At 42.9% G+C, this 15,567-nt stretch overlaps 1 protein-coding gene across 1 annotated transcript in view; it reads right to left on the bottom strand.

Moving 5' to 3' along the window:
- The window catches only part of LOC138473430 (deleted in malignant brain tumors 1 protein-like), a 650,575-nt gene that overhangs the window by 576,336 nt on the left and 58,672 nt on the right, over nt 1–15,567 (bottom strand). The window contains exon 3 of the mRNA XM_069612089.1: nt 11,507–11,533. Within this exon, the coding sequence (XP_069468190.1) occupies nt 11,507–11,533 (27 nt within the window). The remainder of the gene's footprint in view (nt 1–11,506; nt 11,534–15,567) is intronic.

The raw sequence follows: 15,567 nt of genomic DNA, 5'->3' as shown, positions 1-15,567 counted from the left end.
ACCTGCATGCCAATGAAACTGATTGTGGGACTGGCTCGACCCCCTTTCTTTTTTCTGTCTAATTGATGCATGCTTGCTTAATGAACATATGTTTCAATTACTACTTCTTATATTTTTTTGCATGCTTTATCATGTCCCTTGGTGCTATGAAAATACACAAAATTGTATAGACTAAGTTTTCATTATAATTATAATCTTAGTCTGCTCTTAGTCTGCTTCTCAGATGTATTTGCCTCAGGATACAGACAATTAATATGCTTTCCCCTTCTAGATACATTGGTTCTTTGAAACCATACATATTGAACCATATACTAGTTTAGCCTTGAATAACAACTTTGCAGAAAGAATGTGTTTTGTTTCTAATATTAAAGATGGAATGGGAGAAGACGAAGTGCCCCATGCTTTCTAAATTGGAAACTGTGGAACCAGGAAGAAAGGGCCCAAATTCCCACCTTCCACACGTCATGCATTATGTGATCCTGAGCAAATCACTTTTCATCACTAGGCGTTATTTAACTTCACTATATGTAGAGAAATCTTCACTCATATGGGTTTATGCCATATAGTGTTACTCTATAAATAATTTTAACAATTTATGTTAAGCATACTGATGAGGAGGGAGGATGACAAGTGAGGGACTTATGTTATGAGGGGTGGTTACAAAGGATGCATGTATAGGTTTTGTGGTGTGGGATGAGGAGGCAGGAAGCTAGGTTTGGGTCTTTTGCCATGCCAGTTCATGTTTGGCTCTGAGAGCAAACCCAGACCCCATGGTCCATCAATAGCTCTGCTCTACCAATGAATTCTCTAGCTTTTCCACCTCTTTACATTCTAAAACTGAAGATGAGATGGGATGGGAGAAGATGTAGCCTGCTGTCAAATTCCACACTGTAACACATTGAAAACCGGGCTCAAATACCAGTTTTCCCATTTCACCAATCTTATTATTATTATTATTATTATTATTATTATTATTATTATTATTATTATTATTATTATCCTGGTGAAATAATTTTACTACCTTTTGCCAAGTGGGAGAATTTCTAAGGGTCCGGGAGACTCTAATTAACAACACACATAACTGAAAAATATGTTGAATAAACAGAAAGTAATGTCAATAATGTTTACTATATATACTTGAGAATGTGTGGGAAGAGGATAGGTTGGTATTGAAATGACATGTTCTTGAAGTTGGGGCAGCTGCACTGTGGGCTATAAAAGTCAATTTGCCCCCATGTCAAATATTGCTAGTCGTCCCCTGGTAGGCCGGATCTTGTGCAATGTGGAGATGGGTGGCACAACATTCCCAGAGGGGCAAGCACATGTTTGTTTGAGGAGGAAGGTTTTTGTGCTCTAGCGCCTTGAAGCGTCTCTTAGGCTTGATGGAATTATCAATAGGAATCACAGACTAAAACAATTGGACAGATTCAAAGAATATAGAAAAGTACTACTTTATTCTCATTTAATATAGCAGGGTCAAACTGGCAAACATCAGACTGATACATGCACACTCACGACAAAGTTTGATTACGGAGGCCTACATGCATCACCTATGATGTCATCCTATATGGAAAAAATGCAAAACCTATTGCAGGAAAGGATTGGGTAAATGAAAAATATCTATTTATAAAACATATAAGGATTAGTAGTACATCACTGCCTACCCCTTATCTGTAGGGCACGCCTCAAACTACCTATAAACACATAAGGGGTCATCAGGAGTTTGGCGGTACCCTTAAATACGGCAGTAACGCTATTATCACTGCATTTAAGGGTCCACCAAATCATGGGTTTTGCAGGATTTACCCCCAGCTTTGAGCTGGGGGCAAATCCACAGCACTTTTGACGATTTTTGGTAATATTAACACGCACTAATACCGCCGGCGGTAGTAGCACTGAAAATTCCCCATTGTGCCCAATGGGGAATTCCCGAATGGGCCTAATGGGGAATGGGGACTTACCGTTCCGCCAAACCGCTAATAGTGCCGGGGGTTTGGCGGTTACGCTAATAGCCCTGGCGGTAATACCGCCCAACTCGTGATGAGGCCCATATACTGATTAAAGTGGACAAGATGGTAGTGGGTTGGTTTATGCAACATTCTATGTTAGGTTGTCCCTCTGACCCACTAATTGGTTGGCATTCCGACCCAACCATTGTAGTTTTGACTCATTTGCAGCATTGTAAGGAAACCAAAACATAGGTGTTTGAATCCCATCAGACTACTCTCCACTATCCCAAATAGGCCATTATCTCTCAGCGGTAGGCCATATGCCAAAGTCTTCCATCTGTATTTGTCCTTATAGCCAGCTCAGTGTCCTGGAACATTCAAGGGAGTTTGAGCATATCACTATCTACAGTTGTGACTTAATCAATAGCTCTTGTTTTCGAGTTCAGAATCACGTGTTAAGACACCACAAAATTGGCAATTTAAGCCTTTAAGCCTTCTAGTTACTGCTATTTGATTTACTTATGCAAGGTGCTGTTGCTCCTCTTGGCCTCTAGAGACTTCACTCTGTCTCATATGAACGTTATACACTTTTAATTGTCCAACAGCTTGGCTCCCGCAGATGTTTTCTTCTTCTTTAATCTATGAAGAATATATATCACATTCTGTACTTATCTGTCTGCCTCCCTTGGTGCTCTGCGCTTATTCTCGAAATAGCATTCTTCATCCTTAGCCAAAAGATTCATCATCCTTTGCACACGGGGCTGTTCTACCACGTCTCCTGATTCTGCACCCTCGATCAGTTACATTGTTACCTCTCAAGTATTTTCATATCGTTTCAACATAGGTTTATATATCTTCTTCATGAAATCACAGTGTCTTCTTCTGGTTTCGTTGGACCGTTTCATGATGGTTATTGGTGTGTGCTGACATCCGTCCACGAAGTATCCTTCCACATTTTCAAAATGAGGAAACATTCTGTAGGGATGTCTGAGTGCATAAAGTCTCTCATACACTCAATGTGGTATGGGCATGATAAATGGAGTCCCATTCACTGCTCTTCTCCTGTTATTCCAATATGACGGTGCTGAGGCAGAGTGAACTAGTGAGAAAGCATCCCGGAGCTCCTCTACATTTTCAAGGCGTTCTTCATAACGGATAGGCTTAATAGGGCTTTCACTTGGGACTCCAGTGTGTTTAATAGAATGGGGCTGTGTATCCTGATAGTTGTCCCTCATCGCACCTCATCTGAATTTAGCATAGCAGATGGATTTAGGCTTTCATGCCATGAGGTTTCTTATGAGTATGCTGTGGAAAGGAGACAGCTACTTTTAGTAGTGCAACCTTGTGCTCCAAGGGGTTCTATGCATAGTCCACAAGAGAAGCACCTTGATGCATTGTTCATTAGTACACAGCAGGAGGGGTGGCTACCTTCCAGCCAATCCTGAGGCTCAGAACAGGTGTTTTACCACTTGGTAAAACCAACCCCCGTTCTGAGCCTCTTCGGAAAACGGGTGGCCGCCATCTCCCCACCGGTACTAAGGTAAATGTGCCCCGCACACCCTCCCTTCATTCCCCGCTTCCCCTCATTCCCCTCGCCCCTAACCCCAATTTCCACATCCCCAACCCCCTCCCAACCTACCTTGCGCTCCTTTGTCCCTCGCCTGTTTCAGGAACACTCAGTGTTCCCGGCGCAGCTCCGTCGCGGCAATGGCCGCCATGGAACGGGAGAAGGTACTATGGGCCTCATTACGAGTTTGGAGGCAGCCATACCCTTAATAAGGGCATGGCTGCCTCCAAACTCGGGTCCGGGTCCGTGGTCCCTGAATGGGGAAATGCCGGGCCATTCCGACCTTGGAGGGCCCGGTATGTCCCCATTCAGGGGACCCGGACCATCCACATTCCCATTGAGCCCTCACAGGGCTCAATGGGAATGGGGAGGGAGCTAACAACGGGCCCGTTATGATGGGCCCGTTGTTAGCTCCCTGGTCCCCTCGCAGGACCCGCAAAGGACGTCTGGTCTGACCAGACGTCCAGAGCGGGTCCCGCAAGGGGACCTCGTAATATTGCGGACTGGGTTTAACGGCACCGGCAGCTCTACCGGTGCCGTTAAACCCATTCCACCAGGGTCATAATGAGGCCCTACGTGTAGTTCCCTGATCCATGGTGGCCATCTTGTTATGTAGGGCTTTTTCAATAATTTTCAAAGCAAACACGCCGTTTCTCAAATTGAAAGAAAAAAACTATTAATATCCAAGTACAACATGCCAGGATACTAATAGCAATAAACCTTAGCGTTAGCTCAGGGCTTTACTTGAGCAGGTAATGCCCTGAGTTAACGCTAAACCTCTTTCTACGCTCAGGTTTCTAACTGGCGCTGGGCGTTACCTGGTCCAGTAATGGTCCCCCCCCCCCAATCAGGGTTTATTGCTTCAATATGTAACCAGTGTAGAGTTTTCAAGGTTGCTGAGATGTGGTGCATCTGCTTTATAATTATATTATTATAATTGGTTATCTATAACGTGCTTAATACCCAGAGGTTTCTAAGCGCGGACCCAGGGATTGAACCTGTGTTGTTCTGCGTCGTCTTGCTTCCAAGGTGAGTGTGTTGCCCCTGAGCTGTCCCCCCTCTGATCGCTATCCTTTAGATTGGAAGAGTTCCTGGTTGCCTGCTTTGGATCCTGTGAATGTTTTGTACATCCTTTATTGTGTGTCCTATATAAACAAAAATGTCATGATCTGGTCATTACAGTATCAGCAGGCCAATGATTATGCCCTGCTGGTTACTCTGAGAAGGAGGGCTCTTCTGAGCATTAGAAACTGAGATTTAAGTTCTTTACTTCTGCAAACCTTGTAGGGACATCTCCTAGAACCTGTGCTTGTGTACTGAGTATGGTCCCCATGCTGGCAACATTTGTCAAAAGGATTTTGGAGGTTGTACCATTCGGGTACTAGTAATTTTCGTTCATCAAGTAGCATGTGTGATGAATGCTTGCTCTGATTCTGATACAGAGTTCGAGTTCCGTTCCGGGTAATGGTGCATCTACATGTACTTGGTGTATATTTTGAACTGTTGCCAGTGCAGCCCGATTAACTCTGCCTGTAGACCCATATACATGTAAGTGGAAGTGGAAGGCTCTCATGGAGTACCTTATCTTCCAGGGTCAGAACGGCAGGTGAAGTCCTTGAACTTTGGGCAACTCTGAGCGGAGAAAATCTTTTTCTAGAAAACCACGACAGCGAGAAAGGAAGACCAGGGACAGTAGAGATTTAGGAGGTATTCTGGCCCATTAATGCAATGAGGAAGGAGCGAGTTCTGCAGAGAAGTCAGTATTGCAGTAAGATGCATGGACCTCTCAGTGGGACGCTGCTAGACTATGGTGACAGGTGGAAGCTGGGACAATTCTGGATTTGTCATATAGGAAGAGGAGGTATGTTGGTGGATGGTAGGGATGGTAGTTGGTTGTGAGGTTGAGGGCCACAGGAGCTTCTGCCTCAGAGAGCAGCTTCCTTACATGGCTTTAAGCAACATGGTAAGCCTCTGCTTAAGGTGCTGTGTGCTTTAAACATTTAAATAAAGAAAATAAAACTCCATCACAATGTCATGGTAGTGGTTTTGCGTCCCCTGACATGTACTTTGAGAGTGGCACAGGGTTTCTGCCACATCACATGCTACCAGATGTTGCCATCATTGCTCCTGGATGGTGATCTGTGTCGGAATGCCTTCTGATAAGTTTAGCTGATTTTGGTTTCCTTTTGCATCAGCTGCAACGGTTTTATGATAAGGCCTGGCTGCAGTCAGGCTGCAGTGCTTGAAGTATGTGGACAGTGGATGTGAGGAGAGTACTCACATGCTTTCCTTGGTCAGCAGAAGCTCCTTGTGGATCTTCCTGCCCATCTCCCATCTACTGCCCTAGTATTTATGTTTGATATACTTTTAAAATGTATTTCAGGCAATGGCTCTGCTTTCATGTACTGCCTTCTAGGTTGGAATAGGCACTGAAAATAAAATCTGGATGAGCTTGTCTGTCGCTGATCTATACATTTTAAGATTCTCGATACTTCAGATGACTCTGCTCAGTAATTCTCATCACATAAATACTGCTTTCAAATGGTCTCCCTTCGCCCTCAATATTCCTTACAATGATACTACTGTTGCATGCTTGGGCAAGTATTTGTCTAGAGAGATGGACTACATAATACGCACTCCCATCCTCCCGGATTTGGGGTATATACCTACATGAAAGAATAATAATTTCACATTAGCACACACAGATTTCTGATGAATTCCGTCCATTTGTAATCACGGTAATAATTGGTTTAATAATCTTTAGTGGGACTCAGTTTACCCAGCTAGTAAGTATGAATGGCTGAGATTAGTTTGTCGCCTTCTAACTTAAAATTCACAAATATTTCTTTGCCATGATCATTACAAAAGGTACGATCTACAATTCACACTTGGTGAGGAAACTCAGACAGGTACTAGGATTTCGTAAAAAACGCAGGCATATACAATTATAAAGGTATTCAAACCTTTATTTTTGACTAACAATATTGAAGATACTTGTTTATGTAATTAATCAATTCTACCCACAAGCACTTATTTCTTTTCAAGAAGTCTTGACGTCATTGGACAATTTGCTTACGGATTTCTCTAGGTTTGCTCAAGTAGAGTTAAAATTATTGCTCAATATGTTTTTTATTTATTTTATTTCATTTGTGCTAGTTCATCCAAACATTTACAAACAGTTTGTGCAATCATATATACATACATTAAAACACATCACATCTCGTGTGGTACTAATAACATCTCCATATTTCATCATACAATGGAATCACAATAAATTACACAAAACTGTTGTATGGCTTCACACTTAACATTAGGAACTTAAAAGGACCATTCATTAATTGGTTCATTCTTCAGTAACAAATTCACTTGACGCCATACATTATAAAGTGCAATGTGCAAGGTATCCAAGTCATAATTAGTCAATATTTCCAGAATTCATCAGACTTAAGCAAATCGCAATGGCTAACAAACTGGCCCAATAAGCACATGTAAACAGGGCCAATCCTACAGCATTCCATAAGTATGTGTCTAGCCGTTTCCGGTAAATACTGCTTTTTGTACAAGCGACAGAAGCGCTGGGCACAATGTATTTTTAAGAAAGCCCCTTGCACCGTACGCAAAGGTAGTTGGTTAATTCTTATTCGTAGGATTAGGTTGTGGATGGCTAGGCTGGGGGACTGTAGCAGGTACACCTTTGGTTTAAGGTAGTCATGGATCACTCTAGTGATATGTTTGTAGCCATTTAGGGTGCTTATATGGTCATAATTATGTATCCAATCCCATTGTTCAAATTTTCTTTTTCAAGATGTATTTTAACATTGAGAATCCCGTGCCCCTTGCAAAATCAGGCTGCCAATTCATTAGTGCGCAGGAAGCCTCACTTACATTTCTTTTGCTACATGAGTGGGGGCTCCAGTAGGGCCCCAAATATCTTGAGCATGGGGCAAAGTGGGCTGGTTTTGGAGTTAATATACAGAGTTCCTCTTCCCAGCAGCACCTGACTATTAAGTGAGACAAGGCTCAACTCAAGGCGTAATAGTTCCATGCGGGTGGATGGCAGGAGATTTAGCATCCTTCGCCAAAAGTGCCTTCAAGTATGTCCAGCCATTTCAAATCTTTCATCGCTAGGGGTTCTAGTCCGTATAGTAGGGCAGGGCAGAAACTCTGCTTGTACAGCATAATAATTCCTGTTTGCTTTTCTTTTTTTGGCCTCTTTGATGTTATAACAATCTCCACAATTATCAAATTCTAGGCCCAAGTAGGGATGGTGTTACACATGCTCAATGTGCCCAATTCTGACCCCAGTCTTGTACGGTAAAAATTGTGTCTTGACACCACCATCCCCTTTGTCTTGGCCATATTGTCAAATCATTTTGTGCCGCATATCTTATCGATTCGGTGAACTTAGCTTTGACCCCAATGATTGTACAATCCATTAAAACAGGATCGTCGGCGTATAGTAAGCCTACCAGTGGTGTGTCGCCGAGCTTGACAGGACAGCTTACGATTTTCAACAGGTGTACCAAACAATCAGCCAGGTACAAACTAATAAGCAGGGGGCCAGCACACAAACTTGTTTCACCCCCCTACTGCTTCCCCTAGCACCCAAGAGAGAACCCATTCCATCCAGCCTCACCTGAATGCTTGTGTTAGTATGCAGCATTTTAATGATTTTGACAAGTCAGATCTATTTGTGTGATTTCCAGCAAAGACCAGAGGAGCTTGTCTTATTGTCGGGGGAGAATGTTATTAGCACTAGGTGCCACTACCTAGCCAACTAACCTCCCCTCGTCACTTTCCCCAGTAGTTAGGGGTGCACAGGTTTCCTCAATTTCCAAAGCCTCCTGGACCTCGTTAAAAGTTGCAGTGTCATCTGACATGTTTAGGCTTTGCTTGTTTATGTGCCAACGTGTTAAGACACCAGATTGCTTAGGGTTCGCATTTCTCCTTTTGCTTCTCTTTGGAGCTTTCTTCGTGATGCATTTAACTCTGCATTATCATGTTGTTTTCTAGCCAACTGGCCCGCCGGTGATTGTGAGCGCATATTTGCCCGGTGGACGTGCCGCTTCTGGAGTCTGCGTTGCATCCTTGTGAGGTAAATAGTGGATAGCTCACGGTTCGCTTCGTCCTCGTTTACCTCAAATATCCCACTTTCCTCTCTGCTGATATTAGGGGATGGGGCACCATTGACACGCAGCTGATCATCATTAGCTGCCAGCTGATTTGCGGCTTCAATGAGGTTATCCAAGTCTGCCCTACCATCTCCTTGCCCTGTTTTCTGTGTAGATATTTGTTGCACCTCTACCAGGATTTTCCCCCTGAGCCGCCAAAGCACTTTCATGGCAGACTAGAGGGCTGAGAGTTGCGCTTGTATATTATTTTGCGAAAGAGGCATTTTGTGGGCAGATTTTGATGTTCTCATGTCCTCGCTCAGGGGGCACAGGTTAGGGGCGGCAGAAAACCTATGTGTGTTATTAAATCCCAGTAATGGATCATTTTCTGCATCAAAAATGTCGGTAATCCCAGCTTCTTCCATTACGCTCCTGTCCCCTGCTCGTATTTCAAGTTCAGGTTTTTTGTTCTGTCCCCAGCGTATCGCGTAAGGTGTAGCAATGTGGCAGCAGGGAGATATTGTTGTCCATTGTTGATAGAGTAGGGTCTGTGGTGTTTGCTGCAATAATTTGCACAGATTCCTGGGTCCGTGAGTGCACTTCACGCTCAACCAGGATGCTCATTTTGTTTGGGGGTTCCACTTGAAAAAATAACTTAATGGAGCTGGCCTCTGTTGCTTTTTTTATGGGCCTTTGCGGGACGCTTGTGGGTTGTATAATTACCTTAGATGTTCTTGAGCGGGTGGCCACTTTTGAGGAACATTTTTCCTAAAATGATGGTTTAGTCCTGCATGCGCAGTTTTCCTGGCATCCTTGCTTTTGCCCAAATGTTTATTTCCCACTCACAGGTTAATACGACTGTGCCTAGCACTGCGCGGTCGGTAGTGAATGTGGGACCTCAAGGTTCCAGAGATCCCTTGATGAGTAGTCAAAAACAGAAATGGCAGAATTGAGTTTACTGCTATGATCTCGGCTGTTCTGGCGATATCAGCTGTAGGATGGGAGCAGCAAAGGGAGCCGACCCCGAAACCACTCGCGGACACTCTCAAACACTCCCGATGAACTTCACATATGCCAGGGGTTGAATTCTTGAAGCAGATGGCTCCTCCTTTCACAAGAGCAAGAGGAGAAAGACCATGAGAGTGTTAGAGTCAAGGAAACACTTGCAAACACTCCCAATGCTTAATTGCTTAATCCCTTAGTGCTTAATTGGTTAATAACCATCTCAATGTGGGTTAACACATTGACCCCATCTTCGTGGACGTTTGATTTGTTTTGAAGTTACACAAAATGTTCCTTTATGACACAGAGCGAAATTGACAGGGCCAGGACGCTGATACTGGCTAGGGTTGACTGGTTGAAAGTATACAGTATTTGGACCCTGTTCCTCCCAATTGTATCACAGTATATTCTCCAACTGGAAATAGTATTACTGTTTCTATAATGTCTCGTACTTCCTTCTTCTAACCATAATGAAATATAAATAGATTGGCATCTTCCAACCAACAGCCTATCACACTTTGAGCTCCATGTCTTATAGAAATCAAATCTATCTTTTGCACATTCTGAAAATGGCTGGACACCCATCTCATGAAATGCTTTATTCATCTGCTAGTTGTCATGTTGTCATTCTCTCCACCTGGCTCTCTCCAGCTCACTGGCGCTTTCCAGGTTGCTGGATCCTTTCACTTGTAGCTCTCTGGCTGTTTCCAGGTTGCTGGATCGTTTCACCTGTAGCTTACTGGCTCTTTCCAGGTTGCTGGATCCTTTCACCTGTAGCTCACTGGCTGTTTCCAGGTTGCTGGAACTTTTCACCTGTAGCTCACTGGCTCTTTCCAGTTTGCTGGATCTTTTCCTCTGTAGCTCACTGGCTATTTCCAGTTTTCCAGTCTTTAAGATAGTCAGAGCCAACACTATTGCATCTTCACTTGAATTTGCAATCAATAAATGCTGCTTTAGCGTGGTCATTGAAGTACACCTCTGGGAAATTTAAGAACATAGTGCCCGATTCACAAACATCTGCACTCAAATGAATAATGAGATACCCTGGGCATCTCAGATGTACTCCTGCTATCCTATACCTGATTAATAAATCCCACCACTAACACAAGAGTACATCCAGAGCAGCCTGCACTCTCTCTGAGGTGCCCTTGAGTACATTTTTTATTAACCACGTTTACAGATGAGCATCTCAGAGAAGCTGCACACAACTCAAGATATGCTGCAGTTTTAGACTTTGTGCATAATGCACAAGAGCACATCTGAGATGCTCAGAGCATCTCCTGATTTGCCTCAGTGCAAATCTGTGTGAATCAGACCCATTTGTGTAAGAAGCAAAGGGTTTAAACTATTCTGTCAAGGAAAAGGTTAAACATGGTATTTCCACTTTTCTTTTTATTCTGCTTCTGCATATAGATGTGTTGTCTTCATTACAAATATCACACTGCCATAACTTTATCAGTGATTGCATTTGCGGTCTCTCAGTGTCTGCTCTAGAGCAGATTACAATCATTGCCATCTCAGTCTCGTTCCAAACTTTGACACCATCACTTTGGTTGTTATATTTTACCAGTCCTTGAAAACTGCCCAGAGCCAAGACACTGTTCAAAATCTGATGGGATGGTGACAGGACTTCCTAAGGTGGGCAGCTGTTGTCCCCAGAATCATGCAAGGGAATTTTGTTTCTGATTCCTTACATGAGGTTATGCAAAGAAAATGTTGATGCTTGAGACCACCACAACCTGATATTTGCTGGGATGTGTAAACACCTGAAGCCTGGTGTATTATCATTAAGAAGGGGTCAGTCATGAGATTCAGAGTTCATTCGGCACACGTTCACCCCTTTCAGAAACACATATATTATTGGAGTGAATCGTTACCTGTTGTGGGAGGTGACATTCCAGAATCTGTTGAAAAGGAGACAGAAGAGAACATGATCATTACTGACTTCATCAGTTCAGGAATAGGCAAACGCATGTTATGATGCTCATGACTGATGTAGAATGGATAGGATGCGCAGAAGAGGAATGTAGGAAGCAGAGTAATCTATGGAGTAACCGGGTGAGAAAGAATGTAATATACACTGCAGTGGACTTTTCTCCAACTAATGGGATGAAAAGGTCTGAACTTAGAAAAGAGTTTGCAGTCAGTTTTCTTTACTTTCCACCAATAGCAAAGAAACAACAGAAACAAACCACATTTCCCAGTAAGTATTTAGGTAAAAATAACATGAGTTACACTTACCTAAAAGAAAGTGGGGATTTACTGTAGGTAGAATTTCCACTCTGCTAAATGCCCCAAATGCCAAAAATGGGCATTGACACTGCTCTTACCACATTCGTAATCAGGCAGTAAATCCAACAAATGGAATGGCATTCACAGTAACTGTGTTTGGTGGCATTGCCATTGGAAATGCCACCAAACTCCTAATGAGTCCCTTGAAGTCTTTTATTCAGATGCAAATGTGAATTTACTACCTGCTATGTTTAAAGTACAAACCTGTTATCTGGAAGTTGAATTAAAGATCGTTGATGCAATTAGTGAAACATGTCAGTCAATAACTTTTAATCAAACACAATTGATCCATCAAAGTTCAAACACATCAACATTCTCAAGTAATACATTAGAATCTTCAATACAATTAAAGTAGTGTAAGATGATACCTTTCATCAGCATTAAGCTTAACATGGGGGAATGCCCCGTTACCCCAGAAGTCCCACCCTAGCGGAAGTCCCGGCCCGGAAGTGACATCATGCGGGTGACCTGGAAATACCGCCCTAGCGGAAAGTCTATCCCGGGTGGTTAACCGGAACTTAGGCCCTAGCGGTGTGTTACCCCAGATGTGACATCATAGGTGCTATCTGAGAGGCCCCCACAAAGCCTGTTGTCCCAAAGGTGCCCCCACTCGGTCCCCCTTAAGTCCAAACATGATGGGTGACCTATTCCATAAGTGACCTAGTGGGTTTCACCTGAAAGACATATATGTTTTAGGTTATGGGTATGTGGCTTGACCATTCTGCCCCGGATGACCCCCCAAAGACCCGGAAATGAGTTGCAGTATTGATAGTCTGCGTTGCCGCTTGGAGATGAAGTGTGTACTTGGCCATCTTTAGGGGTGTGGTGTGAAGGATGTATATATACACAGAGGGTTTTGCAAAGGGAAGTACACGCCGCTCCTGAAGCCCTCGGAAAACCTGCTTGCGCAGCACCCATAATACCGGAGGTATGGGAAGGTGTACACATTGTTGAATCCAGGGGTATCTTGCTGGCCGGTGTGTTAACCATGTCTGAAGGTGTTGCTGTATAAATGTTAAATAGATCTATAATGCTTTCTAACCGGTAGGGTCTGGAGTGTGCTAAAGAGGGTGTTTAGTATTGAGCAGGGATGTGTGTTTCTCTGTAGTAACAAAAGTGAAAATAAAAAGCATAGCACCTATACTAAGATTTTGCAAACAGAAAATAAAATACACGGTATAAAAATGAATATTAATATTATATAACACATTTTTGATAATTAGTAATATTAAGCTGCATATGGAATATTCTGAGAATGACTAATCAATAATTCTTTAAAAATGTATATACAATTAGTAAGATCATTAATTAGAAATAATCATGTGGTAAAAGGGTGTGTTAGTTCTGAGCACACCAGATTTTGTGAATCAATGCATGTGTTCTTTAAAAAGGCTAGATTTCAGAGCACTGACGGTATAGCTGGGCTCCGAATGTCATATTGGCTCGGCGCACACCATCTAGTGTAGGACTCTGGCCTGCGCAAACTGTCTGAGCTACGGGCGACCTGTATTTATAGCAGATGCTGGTCTGGGCTGTGAGACAATACCATGATGTTATGTGCTCAGGTTACAGGATTGCTGAACATCCATTTTAAAAACAGCTGTCGGCATCACAGATGTCTCCCAGGAAATATACGTTGAAACATTCCTACAGTTCGAAAGTGAAACCACACTTCAGTGCCCATCGCATAGGATGTACGTAGTGGGCCTAGGGTTGTCTGGGTAGTTACTTTAAAGGAAACAGATGGTCTGATATAGGGTGATGGTCCAAGGACTTTATCTCAGGAAGAGCTAAAAGCCCACTGATTTAAAAAAACAAACTATAAATAACGGGGTTGAATTGGTGTCTCGTCTCTCAGGCATCCACAATTTTGCAGAAGCTGGTGAGCACCTTGGTTGGTAGAGACAATGCAGGATCCTCCAGAGCAGGAAGTAAGTGTTTGCAGACCCTTTTTGAAAAGGTGTAACAGAAGATAGCTTGTTAAAATACCGCTTGCTTGATTTATTTATTTTTACTTAATTTTATTGGTGTATGCAGCACAAAGCTTTTATGACGCTGTAGATTTTTCCCCTGTAAACCTGCCAGATACTTTTTTCATGTTTTACCATGCCTAGTTGTTATAAAATGTATGTCTTTTGTAATGGCTGGTGAGAGCAGGACATGTTTATATCTAAAGCAGTTGCTGCTGGTAATATGCTGCTTATAGGTGATTATGGTATGATGCCCTCTAAGCAGCATATTACCCGTAGCTACAGCTTTTATCTGAATGTAACATCCCGTCATTTTGTGCGCAGAGTTCGGAAGGCTTTACACTGGGGCCTGTTTTTGTGCACCGAACATTAAAATGTGCGCCAAATTGCAACAGGCCTTGCGATGTGAAAATGTAATTTTAATGGATCTAGGCGGGCATTGAGTTTTTTGAGTTTTACAGACGACTCCCAGAGTTTTGAAATGACATCTGTAAAACACCAAGCCCACTTGTATCCATTAAAAATACACGCTGCTCCGGAGTTTGGAAACACATCCAGCATGGTGCCCCAGGGCATCATGCTAGCTGTGTTTCCAAACAAACCCATTGCTGTTTGTATTTAAAACACTGTGCGCAAAACTCGGATTATACAAGCAGTATGAAAAATCTGTGCTTTGCGCGCAGTGTTTAAAATACATACAGCAACGGGGAGTATTGGAATTGAATGACTCATACAATTCCAACACTCCCGATGCCTTTCCTCTGTCTTAAAGACTGCGGTTATTGCGCTCAAGTTTTAAAGCAGAGGCGCAGCATCGGGAGTGTTGGAATTGTATAACTCATTCAATTCCAGCACTTCCGATGCCTTTCCTCTGCTTTAAATCCTGCGGTTTTGCTCGCAGTCTTTAAAGCACACGCGCGTCATAGGGAGGGCTGGACAAACGATACAAATGATGATTCATTCATTTCCACCGCATTTCCAACACTCCCTGTGCAGAGGCTGTGCTTTCAAAACTGCTCGCAGTCATGAAAACATACACGCGGCATCGGTAGTGATGGAAATGCGATGGAAATGAATGAATCATCATTTCCATCACTTCCGATGCCGCACGTGTGTTTTCAAGATGGACACCGGAAGCATTTCTTTGTGATTAAACAGTTTGACAAGCATGTAACATCTTCATATTTTTGAAGACGGTAGGTGGGCAGCCAAAATACTGTTGGTAATGCAGGGCTTTGGCAGTACATTAAGCGATCCATAGACACGCTCTTCAGCAGAAGGCTACCACGGTAGCTCAGCAAGTTGTGAGACCGATGCTGAGATGTTAAATATTCGAAAACTGTTTGTTAATCGAATGACTTTTTTATTTTGCATTTCCTTATACAAAAAGAACGGATGCTATAAAACATGTTTGACCTAGGGATGGGCGGGGTTTATATGATTATATTCATGGCGGAAGTGGGGGCATTTCTGCCCCACATAGTGAAAATCAAAGGTTGGCACCCATGAAACCACCATGTAATTTCTTGAAAACTGATGTCAGCACACCAGAAGCATATATTTACGATTAACCAGTTTGACAAGCATATACCAACTTTATAAATATAACCTGTTATAAAACACAATGGGGTACACAAACTACATGGGTGGTAGACCCGCAATAATAAACATTTCAA

This window comes from Ambystoma mexicanum, chromosome 8 (assembly GCF_040938575.1).
Source record: "Ambystoma mexicanum isolate Mex_15411 chromosome 8, UKY_AmexF1_1, whole genome shotgun sequence".
NCBI lineage: Eukaryota > Metazoa > Chordata > Amphibia > Caudata > Ambystomatidae > Ambystoma > Ambystoma mexicanum.
Note: the sequence above shows the minus strand (reverse complement) of the source record. Positions and strands in the feature narration are given on the sequence as shown.